Below are 25,743 nucleotides of genomic sequence, written 5' to 3'. Positions count from 1 at the left end.
CTTTATTGGACGAATTCAAATCACACAGTGTGTGAAGACGGGAACAGCAACGTTCGAAGGGTTTAAAAAGTATTGAGTTTGAATATGTGTCTCCTGCTGTAATTGCCTGAAACTGGTTTTGTATCATGCTTTTTGTCTCACTGGTTTGAACCAGATATCTTCCATTATGTTAAATGAATTGTTTGTATTTCCTGTGAGAGATTTTATCGAATCCCACCTGAGATTCTGTAGCTGTGTCCTTCTTTAATTAAATTGATTTGGAAACAATCCTGATCTTTTTTCTTTTTCTCTCACCTGTCTTAGTTTGTGTGATGCTCAGGCTGCTGCTGAGAGGATTTTCACAATAACACGAATTTACCATTTGAATAGTCTTCATGTCCTAATGACCCATATGCAGTCAGACGCTCCTCTTGATCCACTCAGAGGGGGAGAAAGGGGAGAGGGAGGCTTTAAATAGTAAATATCTCTCCAGTTAATTTCAAAGAAGACATGTTTAGGTTGATTAGAGACGATATTAGCTGAGACTCTCAGTTTTTCAATAGAAGAGACCTTAAATGACCATATGAGACATTATCCCCTCACCATTTAATGAAGACTCAACCTCTGACATTTTAATTTAGTATGAACTGGTTTTAAATTTGTGCAGTGAAGACGTTTTTCAATTCTGTGACATTTGAACCCACTGGTGTTGATCGCTGAGAAACTTGAGGAAGCTGTTTCTATATAATCTCAAAAATAATTTTCATTTATCTTTGTAAATGAAACATAGTTTTAAAAAACTGAAATAAAAATCTTAAAGTCATATAGTAAAGGGCTTCAGGGTGTCAGTGGAGAAACCTCTCACCTCACAGCAGAGTAATTTCTAGCTTGGCCGGTCGCCCTCTTTAACACAGTTGGCAGTGTTCTCAGCTGGAACCTATAAAGGAATCTAATAACTGTCCATATGTATCAGAAGAAATACTTGGCAGTCGACACCAAACCGTGCTCAAACCGTGGGACTTAACATGGGGCAAAGATGCAGTGCAGGGGGAGTACAAAAAACTAGACACCACCTTGTTCCACTCTTAGTGCCAAACGATAAAGTCCACCATCCGCTTAGGTCATCAAACCCAAGCTCTGGGTCAGTTTTTGTGTTGCAGGACCTGATTTATTTAAGGCATTGACGGTCGCTAAGCTGTCATCATCGTGCGCTCAGCCTTGGAGTGCCATGTTCCCAGTTTCGACCCAACGTGATGTCATTACTGCTGTTTATGGCAAAGGTCAGGGGGCAGAGCACCGAGCACTGAGGATGAGATGAAAGATGACGGACGGATGTGATGTGCTGCTCTTTGCCCCTGGAGTATTTGCCTCATCCTCTGGCTGTGGTGCTTTTCTTTTGAAGGTGACCCCTGAGGTGCCGGGGAGTGACAGGTGGGGTGATTGAAAAAAGTGTGTTCTACAACAAAAAGGAATTAGGTCATTGGTGTTAAATAGATTCACTTTGCTAAATAAGGTCGTCATTACTGCCAAGTAATATTAGTTTGTAAGAAATATAAAAAATAAAGAAAATCTGAATTTGTTATTGCACTGGATCACTTTATAAATTTCGGTGTGAGTTGCGAAAAAGCTTTTTTCTACAAGCCAAACGAATTAATGTCTTTTTCTTATCTCTCTGTATGTGTCTTCACTCCTATAGGTCTCCTTGTCTTTGTGTATATGCGTCTGCTTTGTCCTTCGTAGAACGATGCAATCCTGAAAGACACCTCCCTTCATCTCTGCTGCTTTACCCACAGTCCCCCTGTGGACAAACTGCCGGCCAGTAACAGCAAAGGTCATTGTGAAACGGCGGCTGCTCGCTTTGTTGATTAGTTTTGCTAAGCTACATTATTAAACCTGGCTGTTAAGCCCACCCTGTTATTTCACACAATAATACTCTTTTTTTCATCTCCATTTTACCTTATTTGTTCACTTTCAGGCTTTCTGAGTGAAAACCACAGTGACTGACATTACCAACTGATCAGAATGTGAAGTACACAAAAAGGCCCATTGTGTGGAATGAGAAATTGTCCCAGATGGTTTTTTGGCACACCCTTCTAATCAAAGTTACGCTGGAAAAGTTCAGTTAAGGGAATTGCACCGGACCAGAGGTGCTTTATGTGCTTTACTACGGTCCCTCTGGATATTATGGCTTGGAGCCATGATGGAGTGTTTGCGGTTGGGTCAGGTGAAGGACGGGGGCGAATCCAGATTTAAACCTGATCGAGTGTGGAGAGAACAGCAGTGTTAAAGTCTGCGATGATGTTATACATTTGTAAGCTGCTCCATGTTGCCTTTTGTAGCATGTTCATCTTTTCCTTATCTCTACAGCTGTGATATTAAAAAGGGCTGTGGTGTAACGCAGCAGAAACACAACCTCCTCCAGCTGAAACACACACACACACATACAAACCACACACACACACACACACACACACACACACACACACACACACACACAAACACACACATGTGATGTGAAAGTGGGACACAAACTCCATCATTAGTTCTACAATCAAAAATCTTATTTGGAACACTGGTGGGCTGTGACCAAGACATTAGATAAAGGGCCACGCCACTGATTTTACACAGAAGGTAACGAAGAGAGTGACTCACGGTCCACTACACTGGAGCTGTGGGGGGGTGGACAGAAGCGGATATCTAGGAGACAGACAGTGTCCAACTGCATGATGGGAATAGTAAGAGACAGAGTTTTGGGAGCTTGACTTACAACGGGGACTAAAAGTAAAGATATCTCAGCATCCCTTGGTTCAATTATGACCATTTTGACATACCTCTTTCTTGTGAATCCTTTAACCTTGGGGAATTAGCACTCGTAATATTAATATTTTAGCTTTTTATCCTTTTGATATTATCGATTAATCTGAGTGATTCTTTTCTAGATTCTTGGATTAATCTTTGGTCTTTGGAACAAGTATTACTCGTATATTTAATTTATAATAAAAATAGCACCTGTTCTGGCATTTGACAACAAAACTATTTAACATTTAGGCTTTAAACACTGAAGATATTATTGCAAATTGTAGTAAGTGTGGTTGCATCACTAATAGAAATATGGTACAACACGAAATCACCAGTCCTTCCATCCTTTTGTCACTGCCACTTTTTTTTATAGTTATCAAAATGCAACTACAACACAGAAGATAAATGTCAAATTTCTCAATTTCTTAGTTTAGAAAATCACTGTTATTTACTTTGTATATTGAGGTTAAGATGAACTTTCATAGCATCAAACAGCATAATCCATAATTAAAATTAAAATTGCCATTGAGACTAATTGACCGAGAGCTGATATTGACTTATCGTCATAATGCTCCAGTGTCATGCAGAGGTCAAGACGAGAAACATTGCTATCGATCACCATGTGATGTGAGTCATGCGACGTGATTTAATAGTGCTGCACAACTGATAGATTTGCATGCTGTAATGTTATGAAGCACCGCGGATATTGGGTTTATTGTTAGTATCTCTTCATCTCAGCTGAATGGGACATCTGGCCCTCTAGCAATACAACCGTAAGGACATGAAGAAATGGAAGCTGTAGTGCAGTAATGTGTCCTTTGCTTCCAGTGTGCTGCTCGACTTTGTGTTGAAACAAAAGGGCAGGACATCTTCAAATTGACAAAACTGAAGAGCACTGATACACAGACACACATGCAACGGCTGCACAGATGCATTATATCAGTGTCTTCAGTTTAAATAAAAGTGCATTGCTTTTAGAGGACTGAAAAAGCCTTGTTGTTTATTCTAAAAACAACACACCAATATTCTCTTGTCTGTTGCACATCCGCCTCGGCACAAATGCACTTGGCAGTGATTGAATCAAAGCCGGCATTGCTTGCTGCAAATAGCTCTTTGCTGCACATACATGGCCATCAAATATTTATCATATCACGGCGTAGTTGACAAGGACTCATGCTGAAGTAGAGCAGTCGGAAAACGGCACTTTTTATTTCAGAGGCCTATCGCCGAAGCGACGTCTAGGATTCGTTTTCATCAGACTGTGAAAAATTCAAGTTAGCAGCAGCATAGACGAGGATATGCACACCTATCCAGCGCTGACAGGGCATGAATTTATCTCTGCTGGTTGAATAATGTGTGGCTGCGTTCTGACGAGAATCAAGTGGGACACTGAACGGCAGGTGAAGCCCACTCCACTCGACTCAACGGCGCAAGCATCACGGCTGATAACTCTGATGAAGCATTGAAGGCGTTATTGTTACAACTGTTCCTCATTAAACAAATATTGAAAAAAACGAATTGCCAGTATCCCAGGAGATGAACTGCCTCATCTGATGGATTTCTGTCACATTGTAGTATTCGTTCACCAGCCTCTCTGCCCTGTTTTCCCTGTAAAGCCGTGGATGTTGTCCTGGTTATTATCTGCCTCGCGGTGAAGCAGCTGAGTGTTGTGTGGCCTCAGCTCGTGCTCATCAGAGGTGGCTGTTCAAACACAAACAAACACACAAACAACTGTGAGGCCGTTAACGGGGGGAAGAACACAATTATCTCTCTGTGCAGGTGGAGGACAGATGCGAGTGCTGGATTCGGTTCAGCAGCCCATTCAACAATAAATGAGCGAATAACAGAATAAAATCAATATTACAAAAAACTTTGAGGCTGGAGTGAAACCAGGGAGAGAGGATCTGAGTCTGCCTCTCCAGCTGCTCGCCCCCCCCCCCCTCCAGGCCTCGCGGTAGAGACTGTTCTGGAAAACTCCGGCGGCGTAACGAGCGGTTTTCAGTTACAGAACCATTTTCACACGAGGATCACGGCAACTGGTACTTTCCCACTCCTCACACTGGCCCCTCCCCATAGCTGCCATTCACGATCACATGATATCTGTAATATTAAGGCTTTTAGCGTCTGTCTGAGTCCAGGTGTGAAGGATCAACCTGCTGTCATGTCAGAACAACTTCATGTGGTTTTGTGCCAAGTTATATCGCCAGCTTTTCTCCAGTGGATCGGGACTTTGGTTCAAGTCCAAAATGGGTGCACTTGATTAACTTGACAGTCCTGGAGCTGGCTCAAGTCCGTTGAAACTGAAAACTGTCATGTCTTACGTATTAAGTGCATGCGTCATATGATTTTAGACTGAATTGGTGCATTTGGCATCAGAACAGCAACTGAAATTAAACTTTGCGGATGCTGCCATAGAAAGAATACATATTTTAGCATGTTTTAACCTACTTAAGATGCATGTATAGATTTAGAGAGAAAGGGGATTAGGGAAAAGCTAAGAAGCCTGAAGTATATATCTACAATGTAGCTGACATGCATCTTATAGCTAGATGGGACGATTCTGCATAAAGACCACAAGAACTGTGGTAGAGCAGCTTGACAGTTTTCTCTTTACAAACTCCAGAGTTTCCCAGTAAAGGTAGTTTGTGAAAACATCTTCTGGGAAGTTTTGCTGCGTTCTATGGCAAAGTCATTACCACTGCAAACCAGATGCTCAAGTGATTGTCTCTCCCTGTGAATGAAAGAACATAATTGCAGCGATTGCACGGCACATGCTGAACTATAAATCAAACCCTTTGTCATCTACACACGAAGTCCCCGTAAATCTTAAAGGTTTTAGTCAAGTATACAGGAACTTCGACTTCAGATACCAGTTGATGAGTTTTGTCAGTGAGAATACGTCGGTGTCTAAAGTTTGTAAAAAGGTTGCTCAAATACATCCCTGTGTGAACTGTGCTTTTGACACATCAGACTGGAGTATAAGGCTTTTTTAGGACTCCTGCCAGTAATCCCGGGAGAAATGTTGACAATAAAACCACCAGCGCCCTGGTTAGTCACCTGTTGGCGGAGCAAGTGTTTGTAAATTATAGCAAGGGTGTAGATTTCCATTTACCACTTGTTGTGTGTTGTCGGTCGTCAGCATATGGCAAGTGTGGGTGGTTTCATAATGCTGAGTAAAGCAGCTGTCTTAAGCAGTTCCTCTGTAATTGTAATCCCTCTGATCAGGCGCTCTGTAAACACCAGATAGTAAACCTAGCCCAGAGCATTGGACACACATGCGCACTTTTCCCCTCGTTTTCTCTCTTGCTCTCTTCTTCATGCCGATACACCTGGATTTATAGATGACAACACACACGCAACCCTGCACGCATACACACCTGACACCTAGTCCTCTGTGGAGCCCCTAATATGATAATCCTCCTTAAAAACTAAATGGCTTACTGCTATAATGGCTGAACATGTTTTTTGTAAATGAGTGGCCATTTGCAGCACTCGTGTTTTTGATTGGTCACCATCTGCAGGGCTTAACGTGGTGACCCTGCTCATTCAGCCCAAATTCCGCAGAAATGGTGCCCCTTGCCCCATTTATGGCCATGACCCAGTGTGCATCTTGTAAATGCCTCACTCAGGATCAGAGTGGGAGGGAGGCGGGGAGGACTCTGCTCTGTGGATCGTTTTTAAATCCGTCCAGTGCAGTGCCTGCGTAAGAAGGATGGCATGAACTTCTCCTTTTTTTTTTTTTTGCTGCATCGCTCTCGGATGTCACTTTTTGTCACGGGTGTTGCCAGAAGCTTCTGCTGCCGAGATACCCCCCCAGCCCCCACCCTCCTATTAACTCTCCCCCGATTTGTACCACTCAGTGGTGGTGGGAGTAAACTTTAGCTAAACTTGCATTGCCTCTGTAAGGCATTTATAAAAGATACACAGCTACATGTCAGGATGGCCTGACTTCATAATTCATGTCCTGGGGTAGAGCTAAATCCTAAACCCCCCCCCCCCTCTCTCCATGTACTCCTCTACTGTTTAATGGGTTGTGTGTAGTCGTCAAATGCTTGTAACATCAACTAATGCCCAGCCTACCCCTCAACACACACAGACACACACACACACACAAACACACAGAAGGAAAAACAGACATGCACAATATAACAACCTGGGACAGTCAGACCCAGTCTCCACTCCACTTAGAATTGCGGCTCCTTGTAGCCATTCTAAATTTATCACACTGTTCTGTGGTCCAAAGGTTACATCTTGCCTGTAAGATGCTGTTTGTGATAACTTAGAAGGACGTGGGCTATTATATTTTAAGAATCCTCTTAAACCACATAGCCATTGTCATTGTCTTGAATAAATATTTGTGATCCAAGAGCGTGGCCTGCTTGTAGTCAGGTGGTTGATTTTAAATCATCCACAATGTTTTTATTAACTACTAACACAACTACTGCTACAACTACTACTTTTACTACATTTGGATTATCACAGAAAGCTGCTCCACCGAGCAGTCGTCTGCAGAGCTCACCAGGTGTGATTTGCTCTGTGTCCTTCGGGTGATTCGTTTAATTTACAGTCTTGTTGTTCCACACTCATTCTAGTGGGACACATTATCAATTAACATCTGGAGCTATAAGAGGAAGTCAGCCGTGCCCTGAAGTTGGTGGCATACAGGCTTGTGTGTGCACGTGTTTGGACAGCTTTTGCTGTAGTGAATTAGCATTAAGTCTGAGAGAGGGCCACTTTAGATAAGACAAGGGCAGTCGACACTATGCAGGGGTTAAGTTGGGTTAGTTTACAAATGCACGCGAGTACCGAAAGAATGTTCAACCTCATGTCTGCAAAATACTCAACAAGAAACTCACAGTTTTATCCTTTGACAAACGGTCCTTAATTTAGAATTAGCAATGGTGGGCAAAGAATAAATCAATATGAAGCTGCATGTCTCTTCTGTTGGCCTGCAGTGGCTTTCACTCCAATGCAACCACTGACATTACTAACATTTAAGCTATTGAAATGCCATTGGTCATTGTTTATAATGAACAATGTCATTGTTCATTGTATATAATGATTTACAAGCTTGTGCAAATCCTGATCCAATAAAATCTGAAATCGTTGTATGCACTTTATACACACATAGAAGAACACACTGAGGCACACGTGTGCACGCACAGTGTCCTGCCGCCTTGAGGCCCATCGGGCAGATGGACTCCCCGGACAATTCTGCCTACACACACTTCACTATGCACTGTGATATTTGTTATATCAGACACACACATAGAAACACACAGGCACACACATGCACAATCGCACACATGCAATTTTGCGAGTCTGTTTGGAGAAACATGGAACGAATGACCAGTGATCATGACCTCGCTGCCAACAGCAGATTGCATATTATGGTCACTGCTGTCATGCTGTGACATGAGTGTTACAGGCCCACGCTCCGGTTTGTTCTCTTCAAAGTGACAGATCCAACAGGACAGCCTGTTGTTTTCATGGGACCTGCAGACAGGTCGTGGACACAATGGATAGGATGGCAAAATGAGAAAGTCCCCTAAATGGACAGCTCCTGCGTGGTACTAGAATATTCAAAAATACATTAGAGTGTGACAGAAAATGAACAAATACTAAGATTCAAACACAAATCAGATTGTTTTTACTGACATGGAACATAGTTGACCCTGAAGAAGCCACGAAGAAGCCTCTGATGTTATCCTGCTCCAGTGGACATGTATTGCAGCGAACTAACAGACAAGAGTGAGATTGTTTTGTGAAGCCGTATGTCGTCATGTTGACTGACATGACCTGTAGTCTGCATCGCTGTCTCTGAGGACACCACAACTATTCGGGGGCATGTCAGCACCACCCTTCATTGTCCCTGTTAACCCCCCTTTCTGACCATTACAGTATGTGTGTGTGTGTGTGTGTGTGTGTTTGGGACAGTGTGTCAGGCACATGATAGGTGAACAGCTGGGATGACTTGGCTCCTGAGGTAAGAAATGTTCAGGCTGTGAAACAGCTGCGAGAGAACAGTACCCGTCCAGTGTCAGAGACAAACACAGACACAATACTCAAACGTTTTCTTTTAGAAGGGCTAAAACATGTGCAAAATCCTCTGGCTCTCAACAAGAGTCAGGAAAAACCACCTATAAAACACTATTAACATGCTGGGAAACCTATAGACCTCAGAGAGAGCCCCATGTGACTGATCTCTCTCCCAGGACTGAGAGAAGTGCAATAGATGTTAACTTCAACTCTTCCATGTTGCAGTGAATGAAAGAAGGATTAGCAGCAAAAGACAAGCTTGTGTGAGTTGTGAGATTTAATTAGAATCAGTGAATTACAAAGCACATGCGAAGAGCACATGGTTAAACAGTTAATGAATGAACTCTTCCGTCGCCTAAGTTCAGAATGTGTCATCTCAGAGAAGAGACTAGAAATACAGATCTCCTTTATATTCTGTCTCTCTTTTCCTTCCTCTAAAGGCAATTTTACTGTGGATTGGACAAAGCGAAATAAATGCCTGGATCCAAACTGTGTGTGTGTATGAGTGTGCGCGTGCGTGTGTGGATTTGTCCCTCTTAAAAATGCATCATCACGAAACTGAGCCATCAAACACTAATCCTGTACATTTGATGATTCTGATAGCGTTGGAGTTAGCTGTTCCTAAATCTCCTTCCTCTGAATGCCTGGATTTGAATCCTTTATGTAATCTTGCATCAAGGCCAAGCTAGTTGGGACTCTTGGGTCAATTGGAATTGAAAGAGTGTTCATGACTTGGTAATATAGCAGTAGGGTTAGCCATAATACTGGCATAATCCTTTTGTCTGAGAGTGTCTGTTTTTTTTGACAACTATTTTCTGAAGTAACGTCATGCAGGGCTAATGTTTGATCCTCTTGCTTTTCTTCTGATCCTTTACTGCGGCAGGGCGTCTCTGTTCCCATGGCCTCACAATGTGCACCTGATTTTATTTCATTCCTTTAGATGAAGCCATTGATGTGATGCCTCATGTAAAATAATATTATTTGAGTTCTGCAGTGGTCCATTGCTAGCCAATTTTCTGTATAGTCATTGTGGAGAGTTTATTGAAGTGGTTTATTGGTGATTATTAGTTGGTTCATCAAAGTGTTTTATTGTCCCTGGAGCTCGTCTTCATCTGCCACCAAAGATAAATTATAATCTCCCAGTCAATAAGCCATAAAAAATAATTGCGAACATCTTTACACAAGCAAACAGGAAGAAATTCAGACGCACACAAAGGAATGAATATTCAAATAGGATAGAATATGAATATACTAGATACTAATATACTAATGAACCAGGAAAATTGTAGAAATACACCAGAATATTTCTAGAAAAATATGCACCAGAATTAAAACCCTGAACTACAATAACTTAAGATCCCAGTTGTCAAAATTAAATATATACAAATTAAATAACATTATTGTTGTCATATTTTAACCACAATCAGTTAGAAATATGCATCTTAATATCATTGGAACATAAATACATTTCTAAAAGAATCTGTGAGTAAACAGAAACGTGGTTGTTTTCATTATCCTCTTTGAATCTCTCAGTTTCCTCCTTCCTGTCGTTTCTCTGTAAAATATTGATTGTTCATTAACGAGAGATGTTAAGACAAACAGTCAGTGAAATCCTTTTTCTCTGCTCCACCTATTAGTCCTGTTCTCCTCCTCCCCCTCTCCCTCTGTTAAACTCCCCTATGATGAACACGAAAGGCTGTAAATGTGCATTAATAACCTGCAGGGGTGTGTGGTTCTCATGTCCATCTGGGAGGGAAGCGATCCGGTTGGCAGGGGCCTCTGCGGAGGTATTTGCTCTCTGAGTCATTTCTAGTTTTTTTCAAATCACTCTTTTACCAAAGTTTTAGTTAAATTGTCAAATCAGACTGAAATCTGCATGAAATATAGAAAGGGAAAAACAAGTGAGGGTCAGTTAAGGTTTTGTCGTCTGGCAGAGCTGAGGTGTTAGCTTGCAGAGAACCTGTCCACACCACATTAACTTGTGGGCGATGGATGTGAGAGGAATGTCACTTAGTCAGCCTCTCACAGAGACGTCAGTAAGTGCACTGTGGTTTGTGACAGGACAGAAGGTCAGGGACGGTCACTCCTGTCGCTCACATCATATTCTCATGCCCTTACAGTATAACGTCATTCGTTCCAACAAAAACAGAATTCAGATTTAACGTAGCATTCTTTTTGGTTGACTTTAACGTAAAATCTGATGCCAGTCCACAGCTTGTTGTGTGTCAGCACATTGGCCTCGGACTTATATGCTTGGATTCAGACTCTGCGTCTCTTTCCTTGCTCTGAGCTGCAGGTCTCACACTGAGATCAACAACCTGTAATGCAACTCACCACGACAGCGCTCTGTTGGCACGGAGCACTTGAGGCCCCTCCTTCCCCTGGGCCACCGGAGGACACGCGTTTGTGACTTTAGCAAACTCTAAAGTGGTTGATACATTACTGCAGTGCTGAAGCTATGGGAAATTGAATTGATCCCCCCGTGTTGTCCAATATGCTTTTATAAAGCCCGATAAATATTTTTAGTCAACTATCTCAAAGTTAATTAGTATTTATATGTCATGGCTAAGATTTTAATTAAAATCCATGTAACGTGGCATATGAGTTTTTTCAGCATGAAGCAACAAATGTGCCCCTTGGAGCCGAGTGTGTTATTTCACCTTTTTAAAAAAAAACAGATTGTGGCATTTAAATGTCAGTTTTCTTGAGGGATTTCGGCGACTTCATCATCTGTAAAGTTTACGTTTCTTAAAGTTAATTCCAGAAGGAACAACCCATAATGATGGCAACACCATCAACAGCCATTTCCATTATTACAGGATTTTTATATAAGCTCTCACTGTGCTAGTGTTACAGAAGTAATCTTTCCAAATAAAGGACACGTTCAGTAGGGGTCGAGCCTCAGTGACAGAAGCACAGAATCGACATGAATAGAACACGTCGGAATCATATGTGCCTTTGAATGGGATTTGACATATATCATAAGCTCTGCATCACTTACTGCTCAGGCTGCTTTGATCCTATTACACTTGAACCTCTTCCCACTGTGGTTCAATCTTTCAGATCTCAGAGGCCGACTGATCGGAAGGCTGTGGTATATGCTTCTCAATCCTATTTGCTGTCGTCAGCTGTTAATTGCCGTGGAAGGGATCCTTAGCATTAATCCGCCTTAGCAGGAGTTTGTGTTTGATCCCTGTCTGTTGACACGATAGCCATGAAGTATTCGAATCCACGATAAGGATAAAGGACGTCGTGTGCATGACATACCTATGTACTCTTTCTCATGGGGTTTAATGAGATGAATGTTTTCATCAGGGCATACAGGGCTATGATACAGAGAATTATAACACAATGTCAATACACAACATTGTAATGATGAGACTAAAGCCATACGATGAAGCTCTGCTTTGATAATTTAATATTTTACAGAGTTGCGTCTCAGTGAACGTCACAATAATATAGTGCGTTTAAAATTGTTTTATGTAAGTGAGTATGTTTTAGCATATTTCTGTGTGTCGTTGAGTTGTATCTGCTTTCACTCGGCCATTAATATGTAAAGTTGTATTTTAAAGTAACATAAAACAGACAGAGAGAGCTTGTGAATGAGTTCACACCCAAACAGTATTTCTGTAATAATATAGATTTTCTCAGTCTGGCATATTTTCAAGATGACTGATGCATTCCAGGGCTTCAAATCTCCACAATGAAACGACTGGTTTACAAAAATAGTTTTCAGGTTGAAATGTGAGGAAAGGATTCTTATTTTATAAATAATCTATAAATATTCTTTATTAATAGGCTTAGTTTCTAACAAAGCTGCATCAGAGAGAACTGTCGAGAAAAAAATGAACACAAAGCCGAGGCAGAACTCAGGAGGGGATTGGGTCACCTTGACAATGTCAAACACAGACTTCTCAATAGACTTGTTTATGTGGACACAAATATTCCAACATCAGCCTGATAAAACACCAGTCTGAATAAGCAGCTCCCATGTAGGGTTCACAGTTTCGGATTCACTTAACCCTGATGAGGTCAAACGCCGCATAAGCAATTATCGAATTAAGACGTGTAGTATTCTGACCTTAGTCCCATTATGTAGACATTTATTCATTACATTATAACTTCTTATTGGAATTTTCAGAGCATTTTGCAACATCGACATACGTCAGTTTAAAGTTGATGACAGCTGCCCTATAGGTTTGACTGGAAACAAGTTAATGTAAATGATCAGACTATAGTCTGTAACATGTAAAAGGGAATTTAAAGGGAGTATTTTATTTGCGATACATGTAAACATCATAATCAATAGAATAATGTCTTATTCAGAATAAGGTCAGGTCAGAATACTGCTGTCCATGTAATCATTTTGTCACAAAGCTCAGGAAGACGACATCCAGGTCAGAAACAAGTTTCAAGAAAGAGGCTTTAGCCTTTTGAATATGTTAGCCATTTCTTTTAGATGCATTGGATATTATAACACAATTTTTTTGTGTTTAATAGACTGTGTGTGCCCATTCAATGTTTTGACCCCATCTCACAATTTCATATCTGAGTGGACCTCTAGCCTAACTATTTCCAAACAGAATGACCTGGAAACCAATTCATGAAGTTGGCCTTGTGGCAGAGAAGAGCGTCTCTTTGGTGTTTAAAGTTAAGAGTGACATTATATAGCCCTACCCCAGCCCTCAGCCCCCAGCCACCACATAAACACACAAACAAGCTCGTAAACAGATAGAATATCACATATATCTCGTGGGAGAGCGAGAGCCGTTAACCCTGAGGCTAAGGAAGCTGTCACAATGAGGCAAAATGAGTTCTCTGCAAGGCCACTCTTTGATGCTGGATCAATAGGTTTTCATGTGAGCGCTATATGTGTCGATCACTGGGCCCTCAAAAACAGTTTCATCACATTCCTCTCTGTAGACGTGTTGTATTGGCAAGCAGCAGCATTACTCGTGCTCCTCACAACCTGCTCATTTCCTTCCACTGCAAGCAAACACAACACTCACACACACAAACACACACACACACACATAAACACACAAAACAATAACGTCAACTGCAAAACATCGCTATAAAAAGAGTGATTTGTGACACAAGAAAATAAAAAGTAGAGCATAATATGAAGCAATAGAGGTTTTTCGATTGTAACATGATAAATATCGTCATATTGCACAGCCCACATCTTTAAGTTGAAATATAGAACCTCAGATATATTTTTTACCATAGTTGAAAACAGGATGATATAAGGACAACAAATAAGATGGACTACAGTAAAAGTGTGGGCCCCAAAGTACAACCTCAATGCAACATAAATGACTACACCTGTGTGCCACTGCAACAAATGTGATGGAACATGTGATTTACACACAAGGATCATTTCCTGAACAAGATTGTATTTCTAATGTTAAATGGACCCCACAAGGTGAGGAACTGCCTGACTGAGACAAAGTGAGAATTCATGGAAAGGAGAAGAGGGCACATTACTGAACATGATCCAAAAGAGGTATAGGAATAAAAACATGTCTTGAAAAAGAGAGGGTGAATTTCTCATCTAAGAAATGACTCCACACATAAGTTTCTAACCCTGCATTAAAAAAACAGACGAGTGCCTCTGACTTTGAACAAGGACCATCTGTGGAAACTGGTGGCTCACAGCTCACAGTTCAAAGGACACCGCATGAAGTCAACCTCTACAGACGGTGTCGAAAGAAGAAAAATACGTTGCTCACAAAACTGAGAGAATAAACTTTGCCAAAGAATTCTAAAAGAAGATGAATATTGGCAGCACAGTCCCCGGTCAGATGAGGGTCCAGCATGTTTGGCATTGACCGGGCCAGGACCACAGCATTGTGCTGACTAGGAAACATGGAGGTGGGAATCTGCTGATACAGGGAGAGTGAGTGCCAATGATGTAGGGGAAATTATGTAAATACTGTAAGAAAATGCCAATAAGGTTGGCAGGAGAGGAATTTACCGACATGATACTGATTTCAGACGCAAGGACAAATATATAACCCACAAAAACGATTAAAGAAGAAAACATTTGTAAAACAATTACCTGGCTAAGTATGTAACCCAACTTGAATTCAATAAAAAAAAAAAAGAGCAATATTTTAAATCAGAGTGAAGAGAAGCTTAGACTGAAGGAGCATGTCCAAATTCAAATATATCATTAAATATTAGGACGAAATACTGCAAAAATCAAAGACTGAAATCTCACAAATGAAGGTGTGTTGACCTTTCTTGATGCACTATAGTCATTTCACTGTAGTTTCAACAATCAAACATTTCTGTATTTCAAATTAAAGCCCGTCCTTCCTCTTGGGCTTTGAAAAAAAAAAAGGTTAAATAAATGAAGACAGTTTGTTATTACTTTTTACATTTTAGTGATACTGACCAGGGGGTGTACTTAGTGTTGTTGAATGCTGTGGTAAGATAAGATGCTTGACTGCCCTCTGAGGCAGATCCGTAGCATCTTTACATTCTGCATGTCAGCGTAAATGAATTGCTTTGGTGCACAGAGCTCGACTGGAGCCATGATGACATTATTCTGCTGCATTTGATTCATCTTTTCTGCATCATAATTTCTTTATGCTGATGACACTAAGACTCTCAAATATGTTTAATACATTAGTCATAGAGCATGCACAAGTTTGGTATTTTACATAATGTGAAACCTATAGGGCGCTGTGTTTTACAGCACCATAAAGCTAATAGCCATTATTCAAAATAACAGTGGAGGTATACTATAGCCCCTCAAAAAATGTCACATTTATTTTAATTAACATCTCTCTGCTTACAAAAGGCTACAACATTTGTCCAAAGCTATCAAGTCACACTATAGGTTTCTGTTTATAACAAATCGGCAACACAACAAACGGGAGAAAGAGACAAAGAAGGAGAGCGAGAGATAAACAATGAGCTCAGAGAGATGTAAGAGCTGTATAAAAATGTGAGCTCATTCTACGTTTCAAAGAAAACCTCAAGTTCACTTTCTCTGCTACCTGCAAGGTGATTTACAACCAGAGAAAAAAATGTCTTTCTCGAGATGGAGCCGTGCTGAACCAAAGTCATCCCGTAAGACAATGTGCTAGATTCTGCTCCTTCCAAAACCACATCGAGGCCAAGCTATTTTCAAAACACAAACCTTAGGCTACAGACCTGTGTCTGTGCTTAATTCTGATTCTAATTTAGTGAGTATGCCATTTGTCAAGTCGTGATGGAAGCGTTCCACTTCCTTGATGGATATATCTGCCATGACTTGAGTAAATTGTGCAGATTGTACCTCATAAATGGAAGTGTGGTTCATTTATCCAGACCCCGCAGTGCTTCAGTTGATTACACGCGTCCTTGAACCCCATTCGTTCATGACATCGTGGCGTTTGTGAGCCCGGGTGTCACTGATGACGCCTTGACACATCAAGCCTGCTCATCCAACCAACAGATGTGTCCACACATGAACAGACGCACAGCACAGTCATCGCAAATCACAGCTTTATGCTCCAAGTAAATACTGCCTACGCAGATAGCACACCCTCCATACTGTTGCCTTTAAACCTGAACATGGCATTCATACGAGGCTTTAAATAGATGAGCAACTAACCCAAGCAAGATACATCTCACACATCCCCACCTCTCCTTACTGTGAGATTTATTCCTGTCACAGGGGCAAGGACATCCATTGCAGTGTTCTGAAGGTCCAGTGTGGCAACACTGGTGCCTGTAGATCACTGCCTATCATGGACCTGGCTGACAGCTCACTCTGAGTGGCTGCTGCTCTGATAGAGAGTGAGGTCCCACGCCCTGTCGGGTGATCCATCACGAATCCTTCAATCCCGGTATACGTTCTACATCAAGGCTGGGGCAAGGATGAAGGAGACAGGCTGTAAAAGATGGTGCCCACCCCTCCCCTGCCCGTCCTCCCAGTCCTACCGTCATTCAGTTTTATTACCTCTGATGAGGCGGCGGTTAGCGGGCTCGTTAATAAATGGCGAGTGGAATCAGGCAGTTATTGAAGTTCTCAAAAGTCGATTCCCTCCATCTTCCACTACCTGCATTTCCCACCTAAGCATTGGGTTCACTGGAGAATACTAAGTATCAGACAGGATGGTGAGGATGACAGACAGTACGCAGCTCCAGAGTGAATTCATATTTGTGTCGATGAGCAAAAAAGAGTTCAATCCTTTTCCATCTAAATTCTGGAGGACTCTCAGTAACACATGTCTGGTGCAGATGAGATAAAGTCTTCATTCTTTTCTCTTTTTTGAAGGGCAAAGAAACTCATCGGGCAGATCGGTGGACTACTTAGAAAATGTTTTTTATATGTAGATATATCGATTCTGAGTGTGATTATCTAGAGTGGGACAATAATCTGGTGCCAGAAAACTTCTGGACCCTGTTTGACACAGTCTCGTTTGTGAAGGCTTTGGTTGCCTGCAGGTAAACGATCCAAATGGAGAGCAAAAGACCCAGAACACATTGAATTGACCCAAATGTCAGCTTTTTAAATGTATCTGTATTCAAATGTAGATAAATGTTAATAGAGATTAGTCAAAATGTGACCTAAAACACATCAACAAATATTCTCTGTTTGGATTCTGTTTGGAGAAACGTTCGACTTTTGTGATTAAATAAACAAGGCGGACTCATAACGGAGTACAATAAACACAAGAGAGGCTTTGCCTGGATATCTGCAATCTACACCGGAAGCCCTACAATATTGCCCATGGCCTCCAGAGGGTAATTCGTCATCAGATGATAGCCGATTGACTCCTGATAGCTCAGAATTTAAGTGGTTTAAAGGGACAGTTTCTCCTCTGCGACAGCACCTCTGTGCCCCAGGAGCAAAAAATATTCCTGGAAGGAGACTTAGGTCCCAGCTCTGTCATACCAAAGCACAATTATAGTTCCATGCTGCAGTGGATTGTATCAGTTGGGTTCTCAGAACCTTCTCCCGCTGTGGGGGTGTTAGAGTAGAAGGTTATTTAGGAGCTCGAAGGAGGCACTGAGATACTGATAAGTCCTGTAGGGGAAGAGGCATGTGGTTGATTAATTGCACTGGGTCTGGGGCCCTGATTATCTACTCCCTGTTTGTGTGTGTGTTTTATAGGGTAAAAACACAAGAGAGTCTAGTGTCAGGCAACGGCTGACCTGACCGATATTGAAACTACTCAAGAAGCATCAGTTGCTTTCTGGCCTTTAACTTTGGCTAACTGGATAACTTCGGCCATTAAAGGTCTCTAAAGTTACGTGAAATCATGGGAGTTGCTAGCTTTTATTCCTGTTACACGGCAAACTGAAACGAGTGATTGTGATCCACGGCGCACCAATACAAAGAGTGGAAGGGAAAACAAATCAGCTGACTGCCTGATTGGCGAGCAGTTCGTTTCTCTTTTGTTACATGTAGGTTGCCCGGGAAGTTATAGCAGAGATGTGCTAAGCCAACTTATTATCAACATGGCAAAACAAAATTGAAAGTATCTGAATATCAGTTTGAAATTTGGATGATAAGACCAATTACAGTCCCAGATAACTGGTCCCCGAGATGAGATACTATTTTTGTAAAGGGGCTTTATGAATGAAAGTAAATCTACAGTACAGCCAATAATCAGCAGTAAGTGGTTTTGGCTCTCTACAGCTGGTTGTCACCAATAAGAGTGAGTGTGTAGTGGTCGTGAATGGAGTGCGGAACATTTGATGGATTTGATGCTTGTAACATCGCAGCCACTCAGATTACGCGAGTCAAATATACAAACTTCATAAACGACATAAACCATTCTCATCACATAAATGGACTTAAATCAGTTTAATGTTTTTAATCCCTTTGCCTGCAATTTCTAGGTATTAGTTTTCACCTTACACCTTTTTGTGTACAGTGTTCACTGTCCAGTGCTGCGTGTCCCATTAAAAAAATATTGAACCCATGTGCCTCGAATATATGTGAATTCGTTTTTTTGTTTGAAACACAAGGATAGGCGTGTGTGTGTTTTTCTTGATCTTTTGTTGTGAAGGAAACACTTTGCGCTCTCAGTCAAAATACAGCACATGGGAATCTGCGTCTGATATTGTCTGAGTGTATTTATTAGCTTAGCGTATTCTTACAGGAAGTTGAAACTGAGGCAGCACTGTAATACAGTCGTGATTCATCGCTCATGATGAGACTGAGGTTTACACAAGAACCTGATATTTTCACAGAAAGGAAATAGTGTCATCAAGCAAAACTCTGTGTGAGTGGGAAAATGGGTCAAGAGTGAATTTCTAACACCATTGAGGATGACATTTTTCCTCAATGGTGAGAGTTCAGAGAAACAAAAGTCAAAATAAGATTTGTTGCTACTACTTGTTGTAAATGGGGTTGTGCATGGTGTGGTGGTGGTGGTGAAAGGCCTTTTCACAAAGTTGTAAATGTGTCAGACCTCTGGCCCTGAAAATCCATTAGGAAAAGAAGATACAATATATTTGGACTGATTCGCTTGTAGCTAATCCATCAACGCAAAATAGGTCAATGATCGAAGCCAAGGCCTGTGCCCAGACGAGGACAGTTGCAGTAGGCCCGACACACACAGACAGGAACACTGGGCTTTTCACCGGATCCCAGTACATCATCTCTGCAGACGTGTATGGGACGTTGCGGGATCTGTATTCATCTAACTCTGAGTATAAGCATGACTTCATAAAAGAAAAGCCCGGCCACCGCAGTGTGACCCGGGGGCCTGTGCATGCCTTTGCATCTGCTTGCCTGCTCATACAGTAGACAGAAGGTGAGGGTGGGGGGGGCGGGCACCATCACACACCACCTGAACTCATTTCAAGAGACCTTTTCCCTCTCTACCAGCGGGTCCTGGTTCAGTTCCTGCTGAAAACCTGCCATAACACTGATTTTGAACGTCACACTGTTTCTTTTGATGTTACTTTGTGCTACTTTTCTTTTTCAGCGACCGAGGATAAATTTAGCCGAGCCCTCACTTTTGTGTGATGGTTCTCTTTAAATTGAGTTATTTTGAGAGTTTGGTTATTCTTGATCTAAGCCTGTCTCTATCTTTCTTATTGTCTTCTATCCCCCTTTCCTCTCTCCTTTGTTCTCTACAGTTATTTAAAGCCATTGCTGTAGCTAATGTATGCTGTTTTTTGATTTGCCTGTGTTTAAGCCCTGTGTTCTTTGCCTCTTGTTGTTGTTTTCTTTTGGTTTCTGTGTGTGGTGAGCCTTCTAACCCCAGTTCATTCTGTTATGGCACCACCGCAGTCCAGGATGACGCTGCCCCAGGTACCCAGGAGTACATTATGTTACGGCAGGACTCCATCCACTCTGCGGATATAAGGAGTAAAGGGTCCCCCTTTCGTGCTAAGTGTCACGAAATCTTCTGCTGCCCGCTGAAGCAAGCCATCCACAGAGAGAGCACAGAGCCCGAAGGTTTGTTCGCACCCCCTCTTTGTTTTGATTTGCTGATGCTCCTCGTCTCCCCTGCTTACTCCCGTCTTGTTTTCCCCCCTCTCTCATATTCTGTGTGAACTGATAGTTCTCCTCCCCTCCAAACTAAGTTCTCTTTCATTGCTGTCCCATTTTTTAGAGAGCATCTGGTGTGCCTCTTCCCCTTTCGAGCATGCATGTGTTTGTGTAGGAACGTGTGTGTAAGTGGGTGCAAGTGCGAGGGTCTGCGTGTGAGTGTGTTTGAGCAAAGTATAAGACTGCTTGGGGCATGTTTGCTCACAGAGAACCTGTACGAGGGCAAATCTCCATCTCTGCCCTCTTCCACTGTTTGTATGAGTTTGTGTGTGTGTGTGTGTGTGTGTGTGTGTCTGCACACCCCATAAGTTGGACCGAGGAGCATAGCATCTGTAGCCCACCCCTCCCTATCCCAAACCATTAAGTCGGTCATTGCTACCCTGAGGCGCAGGCACAGACCAAAACAAAGTGCAAAAAGAAAAGGGGTTGTAGACGGAGGCAGCTGCCGCCTTAATGAGTTCAATGACAAGGCAATTTCTGTATGTGCTTCCACTTCCACTAACCTCACACAACAAAACAGTGAAACTCTTTTCATCTTCCTCTCCTGAAGACTATGTGAGATTGAAAGGTTTCATATTCATGATTAACAATGCTACAGACTTCAAGTCAGCTAATCCCCACCACTGCTTCCTTGCATCTGCCTGTAGCCTTGTTCAGTCCTTCCTTCCTTCCTTCCTTCCTTCCTTCCTTCCTTCCTTCCTCCCTCCCTCCCTCCCTCCCTCCCTTCCTTCCTTCCTTCCTTCCTTCCTTCCTTTCTCTCTTCCCCGACTCCCTCATTCCTTCCATCCCTTCGTCTAATGTTCTTTCCTTCCCTCCGTCTATCCTTCCTTCCATACTCCCTTACATCCTCCTTCCCTCTATTCTTCCTTCCATCCCTCCGTCCCGTCATCTTTCATCAGCCTTCCTTTCCTCGAAGCATGATGATATGTCTGCACTCTTTTTATGTTATCTGCTGTTGTAGGATTTGCAGTAAAGTAAAGAATACAATAATAATAAAAAAAATGTGCTCCAAGCATGCAACCATACCCGGCACTGTCTGATACTCGGGTTCTCTGAATGCCTCATTTATCATCCAACCCCCAATAGAGTGCTAAGATTGTAGAAATTGCTTTTCCTTTGCAGACTTCCAGCTCGGTAAGATATGAATTATCTCACTGCTGATGTGTCCTCTTCAAAGCACTGCTCCATCTCGTGTTGCCTCTATGTTTGGTACAGTATTTCTAAACTTGGACATCGGTTAACCTGTTGGAGGCTGTCTGTGTAGCCGCTGAAGGACTCAAGCACATGCACTTATCCTTGTGAGAAAAAGAGAGAGAGAGAGAGAGAGAGAGGGGGAGAGATTAAGAAGAGGAATCACTAGCAGAGGTCTGGCTGGTGACGTTCAGATGTATTATTCAGTTTGGCTGCAGCTCCAGTTGGACGTGACTGAATTTACAAAGGAAGGAGGGGAGAATATGACTCTTACGTAAGCGGATGATGAGGACGTCATTACTGTTGATGGACGATGTTGATGGAAACTGTGTAAAACCATGTGTGGAGTAGGGTTTACAGACACAAGAACACACAACCTACGATAAAGACTTGTCTACTTTCCCAAACACGTGTGACCAAAATACTTTTGGAATTAAAGGAAAAACCAACATAAATTGTCCATGACCCATCAGAACAGCTCCATTGCTTATAAGCATTGATACTACAAGTCTCTTAACTTTAAGATATTCCCTCATTTGGTGTTTTGAGTCAATCCTAAAAATGTCCCATAGGTCTGGTGACTACAACATAGGATTTGATAATTTATATAATCATCAATCCATAGTACTCCTGTGATGATGCCCTATAAATGGATGAATTGACTTCCTGTTTCACCACTCCACACAATTGTCCTGGTTTTACCCTTTGTTCATCAGCACTATCATCACTATTAGCACCTATAGCCTACTTTTGTTGGTAAATCTACTTTTGTTTTGAAAAGAAAAACAAGAAGGTTTGTTTTCAGGGATCTGAGCAGGAAAGCCGGCCTTGTCACATTGTTATCATGGCAACACATCCCCACGGCTTTATGTTGCACTTATTAAGGATTTTCATGGATTTCAATCAGCGCTCACTGTGGCTAAATGTTCAGTTGACTTTGGATGTGGATTGCAGCACAGATTGTTTAGTGAGGAAGAGAATACACAAAAAAAAATTTCCCAAAGAGACACAAAATAAGGACACACAGAGATGTGGCTTATATAGGACGGGTGGAAGTGGGGCTTTTACTTATCTGTGCTCAGAGGCCAGTAATGTGTCCAATGCCTGGATCTGGACCTCAAGTACTTAATGAGTTGATTAGCCTCTTAGCAGTGTTTGGATACAGACACTGAATATTAAAGTGTTTAGACTTTGAATAAGTTCTTCCCCTGTGAGGTTTAATCTGTGTTTGTGCTTAGATGCTGGAGTTTGTCTGCTACAGGTGGATCACTGACAGGTCTCTGACAGGTGCAAACATTAACAAGGCTTTGCTGAGGTCTGTAATTTGCAGTATAGTTTCCTCTGATGCTACATCCACACTATTACGTTTCCATTTGAAATGGAATCATCTCTGCATTGGATACGTCTGCCATCTACACTACTCTGGATGGGCAGAAATTGAATAGTTTGAACATCTTCAACATTACCATCCACTTGCCGACTGAGTCTTTTCAATGTATGGAACGTAGTCTTTGCTGATTCATCAGGCTCCTATCACGGCAGTAGCCTTCAGAGTTCCACTGCAATATGACCTTTTACATTGCATTACACATAAATTAGCGACTTCCAATAAGTGCATTCAATAATGAAGGTACAAACCCAAAACAGCAAGAATCAATCACTACTCATATAAATTCAACTTGACTCAGACCATCTTCTTAGCCGGATGTTTAGTCGGAGGAGATGTGTTTTTTAGCCTGTGGCGGAAGATGTGAAGATGTTCTGCTGTCTTGATGTCAATGGGGAGCTCGTTCCACCATTTTAGAGCCAGGACGGCAAAAAGTCGTGATTTTGTTGAGTGGCTAGGTGTCACTCGGACCCTGTGGACTTTGCTTAGATGTGTTAGTATGGACAGGGATTTAAACTGATATGGAGCCAAAAAGGCTTCTGTGGACAGAGGTTTTACTTGCAAAAAACATAGTAGTATCGAAGTAGCCTGAGTCTCTTGCTCCAGATGCATTCCAACATTACACTGACATGACTGATGCAGAGACCATAACATTGGCTTATTGGAGTCAGGGTTCACAGAACAGCATACCAGCAGCACATGGGCTAGGACTGTAGCACCCAAGAGAATGAGATCAAATCATGTCAGTTTATCTCTGTAGAGGTGTAAGGAGACCACAGACAGAGAGTGTACCGGAATTTCTTTCCTCCATCCTCAGGCCCGTGTTTGCTGCCCGCTGTCACACAGTTTGTTCTCTATTGTACTCTCTTTGGTAACTCTGTGTCATCACCTATCAATTCCTCGCCATTCTCAAATCTGTCTCTCCTGTCTCCTCTGCCTCCGTTTCTCTCTCTCTCTCCCTCTGTGACTTTGGACCCGCAGCGGAAACAAAAGACGGTGCTTGAGGGGCCGATGTGTAAATATCCCATCCATAATTCAAATGACTGCAAGACTGTGTTTATGGTTTCAGGCTGTGCAATGCATACACAGACGGATGGATATCTATAGAGATATGTAAACACAGACGGATGAGACAGCGGCATGTGTGTGTCCAATGAGGAGTTCAGATTACACGTTGTAAAATGCAGAATGACTGAAACACAGGGACGGACTTTTCTTGAATTACATTGTATATTATGAATAAAAAGTCAACAGGGCCAACACGACTCCGTTTAAAAAGCATCCACCTGATCTAATCAGTCACCAGTTAACCTTTTACAGTATTAAACAACTGTGAGTTCTAAGATATAATATCTCAAGCTGTATAATGAAAGTCATTGATGCCATTTGTCTCTTGGAGACAGAATGAGGTCCAGAGTGTGTGCAGCACAAAGTCCACTCCCCTATCTAATCTGTTTCAGCCTTATTGACAAAATAACTCATCTGCTGCTCACTCAGCCGAGTAAATGTGAGCAGAAGTGCAAGAGGAATGAGTAGCCACATCCATTTCCCCACACCCGATGTAAAATGCATGGCAGTGATTCACCACAAAGTTGACATGACGCTATTACATTTAAGGGGCCAGCGTCGCTCCTCATGACAGAGAAGTCCTGCACACACTGCTGCGATGTTGACAGGGGACAAACACGCAGCCTCAGGATGCACCCGTGCTCCAATTAAACGGCTTGTTCAAATTTTCTTTCTTCTCCATTGCCGTCTACCTTTCTGCATGAAAGCCACAGCTCTGTTTGTCGACGTCAATACATAAATAGACTGTGCATGAATAAATAATGTGTATGATAATGCGAGTCGGTGCCTGGAGAGAGCACGCCAGCAGGAGAGTGTCAGTGTCCCATCAGCACTGCTGTACTAGCCGGACCGGTCTGGTCACGTGTGAGAGCTTAAAAGGCCAATTTGCGTCATATGAATGTGTTAGCAGATCCTGACCTAACAAGAGCAAGTAAGACAACATGTGTCAAATAGTCCCATATTTAAAGTTTAAATTGTAGTTTAAAAATCCAGGACTTTAGCAGAAAAAAAGAGGATAAAAATAGAAAAAAGGAGCAAAGGGTAGTGTGCACGCTCCATTGGCTTGATGTCATCTTCCCCCGCAAGTATTTTCACTACTTACCTCCTCTAATTTAGCCTGAAATCGTGTCAATTTGTTACTCCTCCGGGGTTTGAACCAAAGGCACAGACAAACAGCAGGAGTGGGTGTATATGACAACATTAATGAGGAACCACTCTGGAGACAGGGCGAGAAATGAGGCTGAGCAAAGTTGCCAGGCCTATTACATTAAATCACTGTCTGTTTAATTAGCACTTCTCTCACATTCGTCTTTGTGTCCCAGGTCCTCTGTAGCAGACTCGCCACACAGAATGGAATACAAGAGCCTTCTGTTCAAACAGACCACTAGTTTGTTCTGAATGAATAGTATAGAGGCGGTGGTCTAGTGGCACAAACTTGGACTATGGGCAGAGAAGGTCTCTGGTTCGTCTCTGGTTCGACTCCACGGAGAGACAACAAAAAGACGAACCTGGATTGATCTGTCCAAAAATCCAAGAGTCTCCCTACCCTGTCTAGTGCCCCTGAGCAAGGCACCTTACTCCCCCAACATCTGCTCCCCGAGCGCTGTACATGGTGGCTCACTGCTCTGTGTGTCCTGCACCAGATGGGTCAAAACTTTATTGACCCAAAATTTAATCTCTGCTTTTGACTCAAAAGCAGAGATTAAATTTCCCTACATGCATTGAGTGTGCCTTTGCATGTCTGTGCATGTGTTTTGGACTAAATAATTCATCT

The 25,743-nt window shown here is 42.2% G+C and overlaps 1 protein-coding gene across 3 annotated transcripts in view; it reads left to right on the top strand.

Moving 5' to 3' along the window:
* Nucleotides 1-25,743, top strand: part of fgf13a (fibroblast growth factor 13a) — a 90,521-nt gene that overhangs the window by 22,959 nt on the left and 41,819 nt on the right. For 2 of the 3 annotated variants that reach the window (XM_062394499.1, XM_062394498.1), the window contains exon 3: nt 20,063-20,230. The exons of the other annotated variant lie outside the window; for it this stretch is intronic. In XM_062394499.1, coding sequence (XP_062250483.1) covers nt 20,063-20,230 — 168 coding nt within the window. The remainder of the gene's footprint in view (nt 1-20,062; nt 20,231-25,743) is intronic. 3 annotated transcript variants of the gene reach the window in all.

The sequence above is a fragment of the Platichthys flesus genome, chromosome 8 (assembly GCF_949316205.1).
Source record: "Platichthys flesus chromosome 8, fPlaFle2.1, whole genome shotgun sequence".
Taxonomy (NCBI): domain Eukaryota; kingdom Metazoa; phylum Chordata; class Actinopteri; order Pleuronectiformes; family Pleuronectidae; genus Platichthys; species Platichthys flesus.
This window is presented reverse-complemented; position numbering and strand designations above follow the sequence as displayed.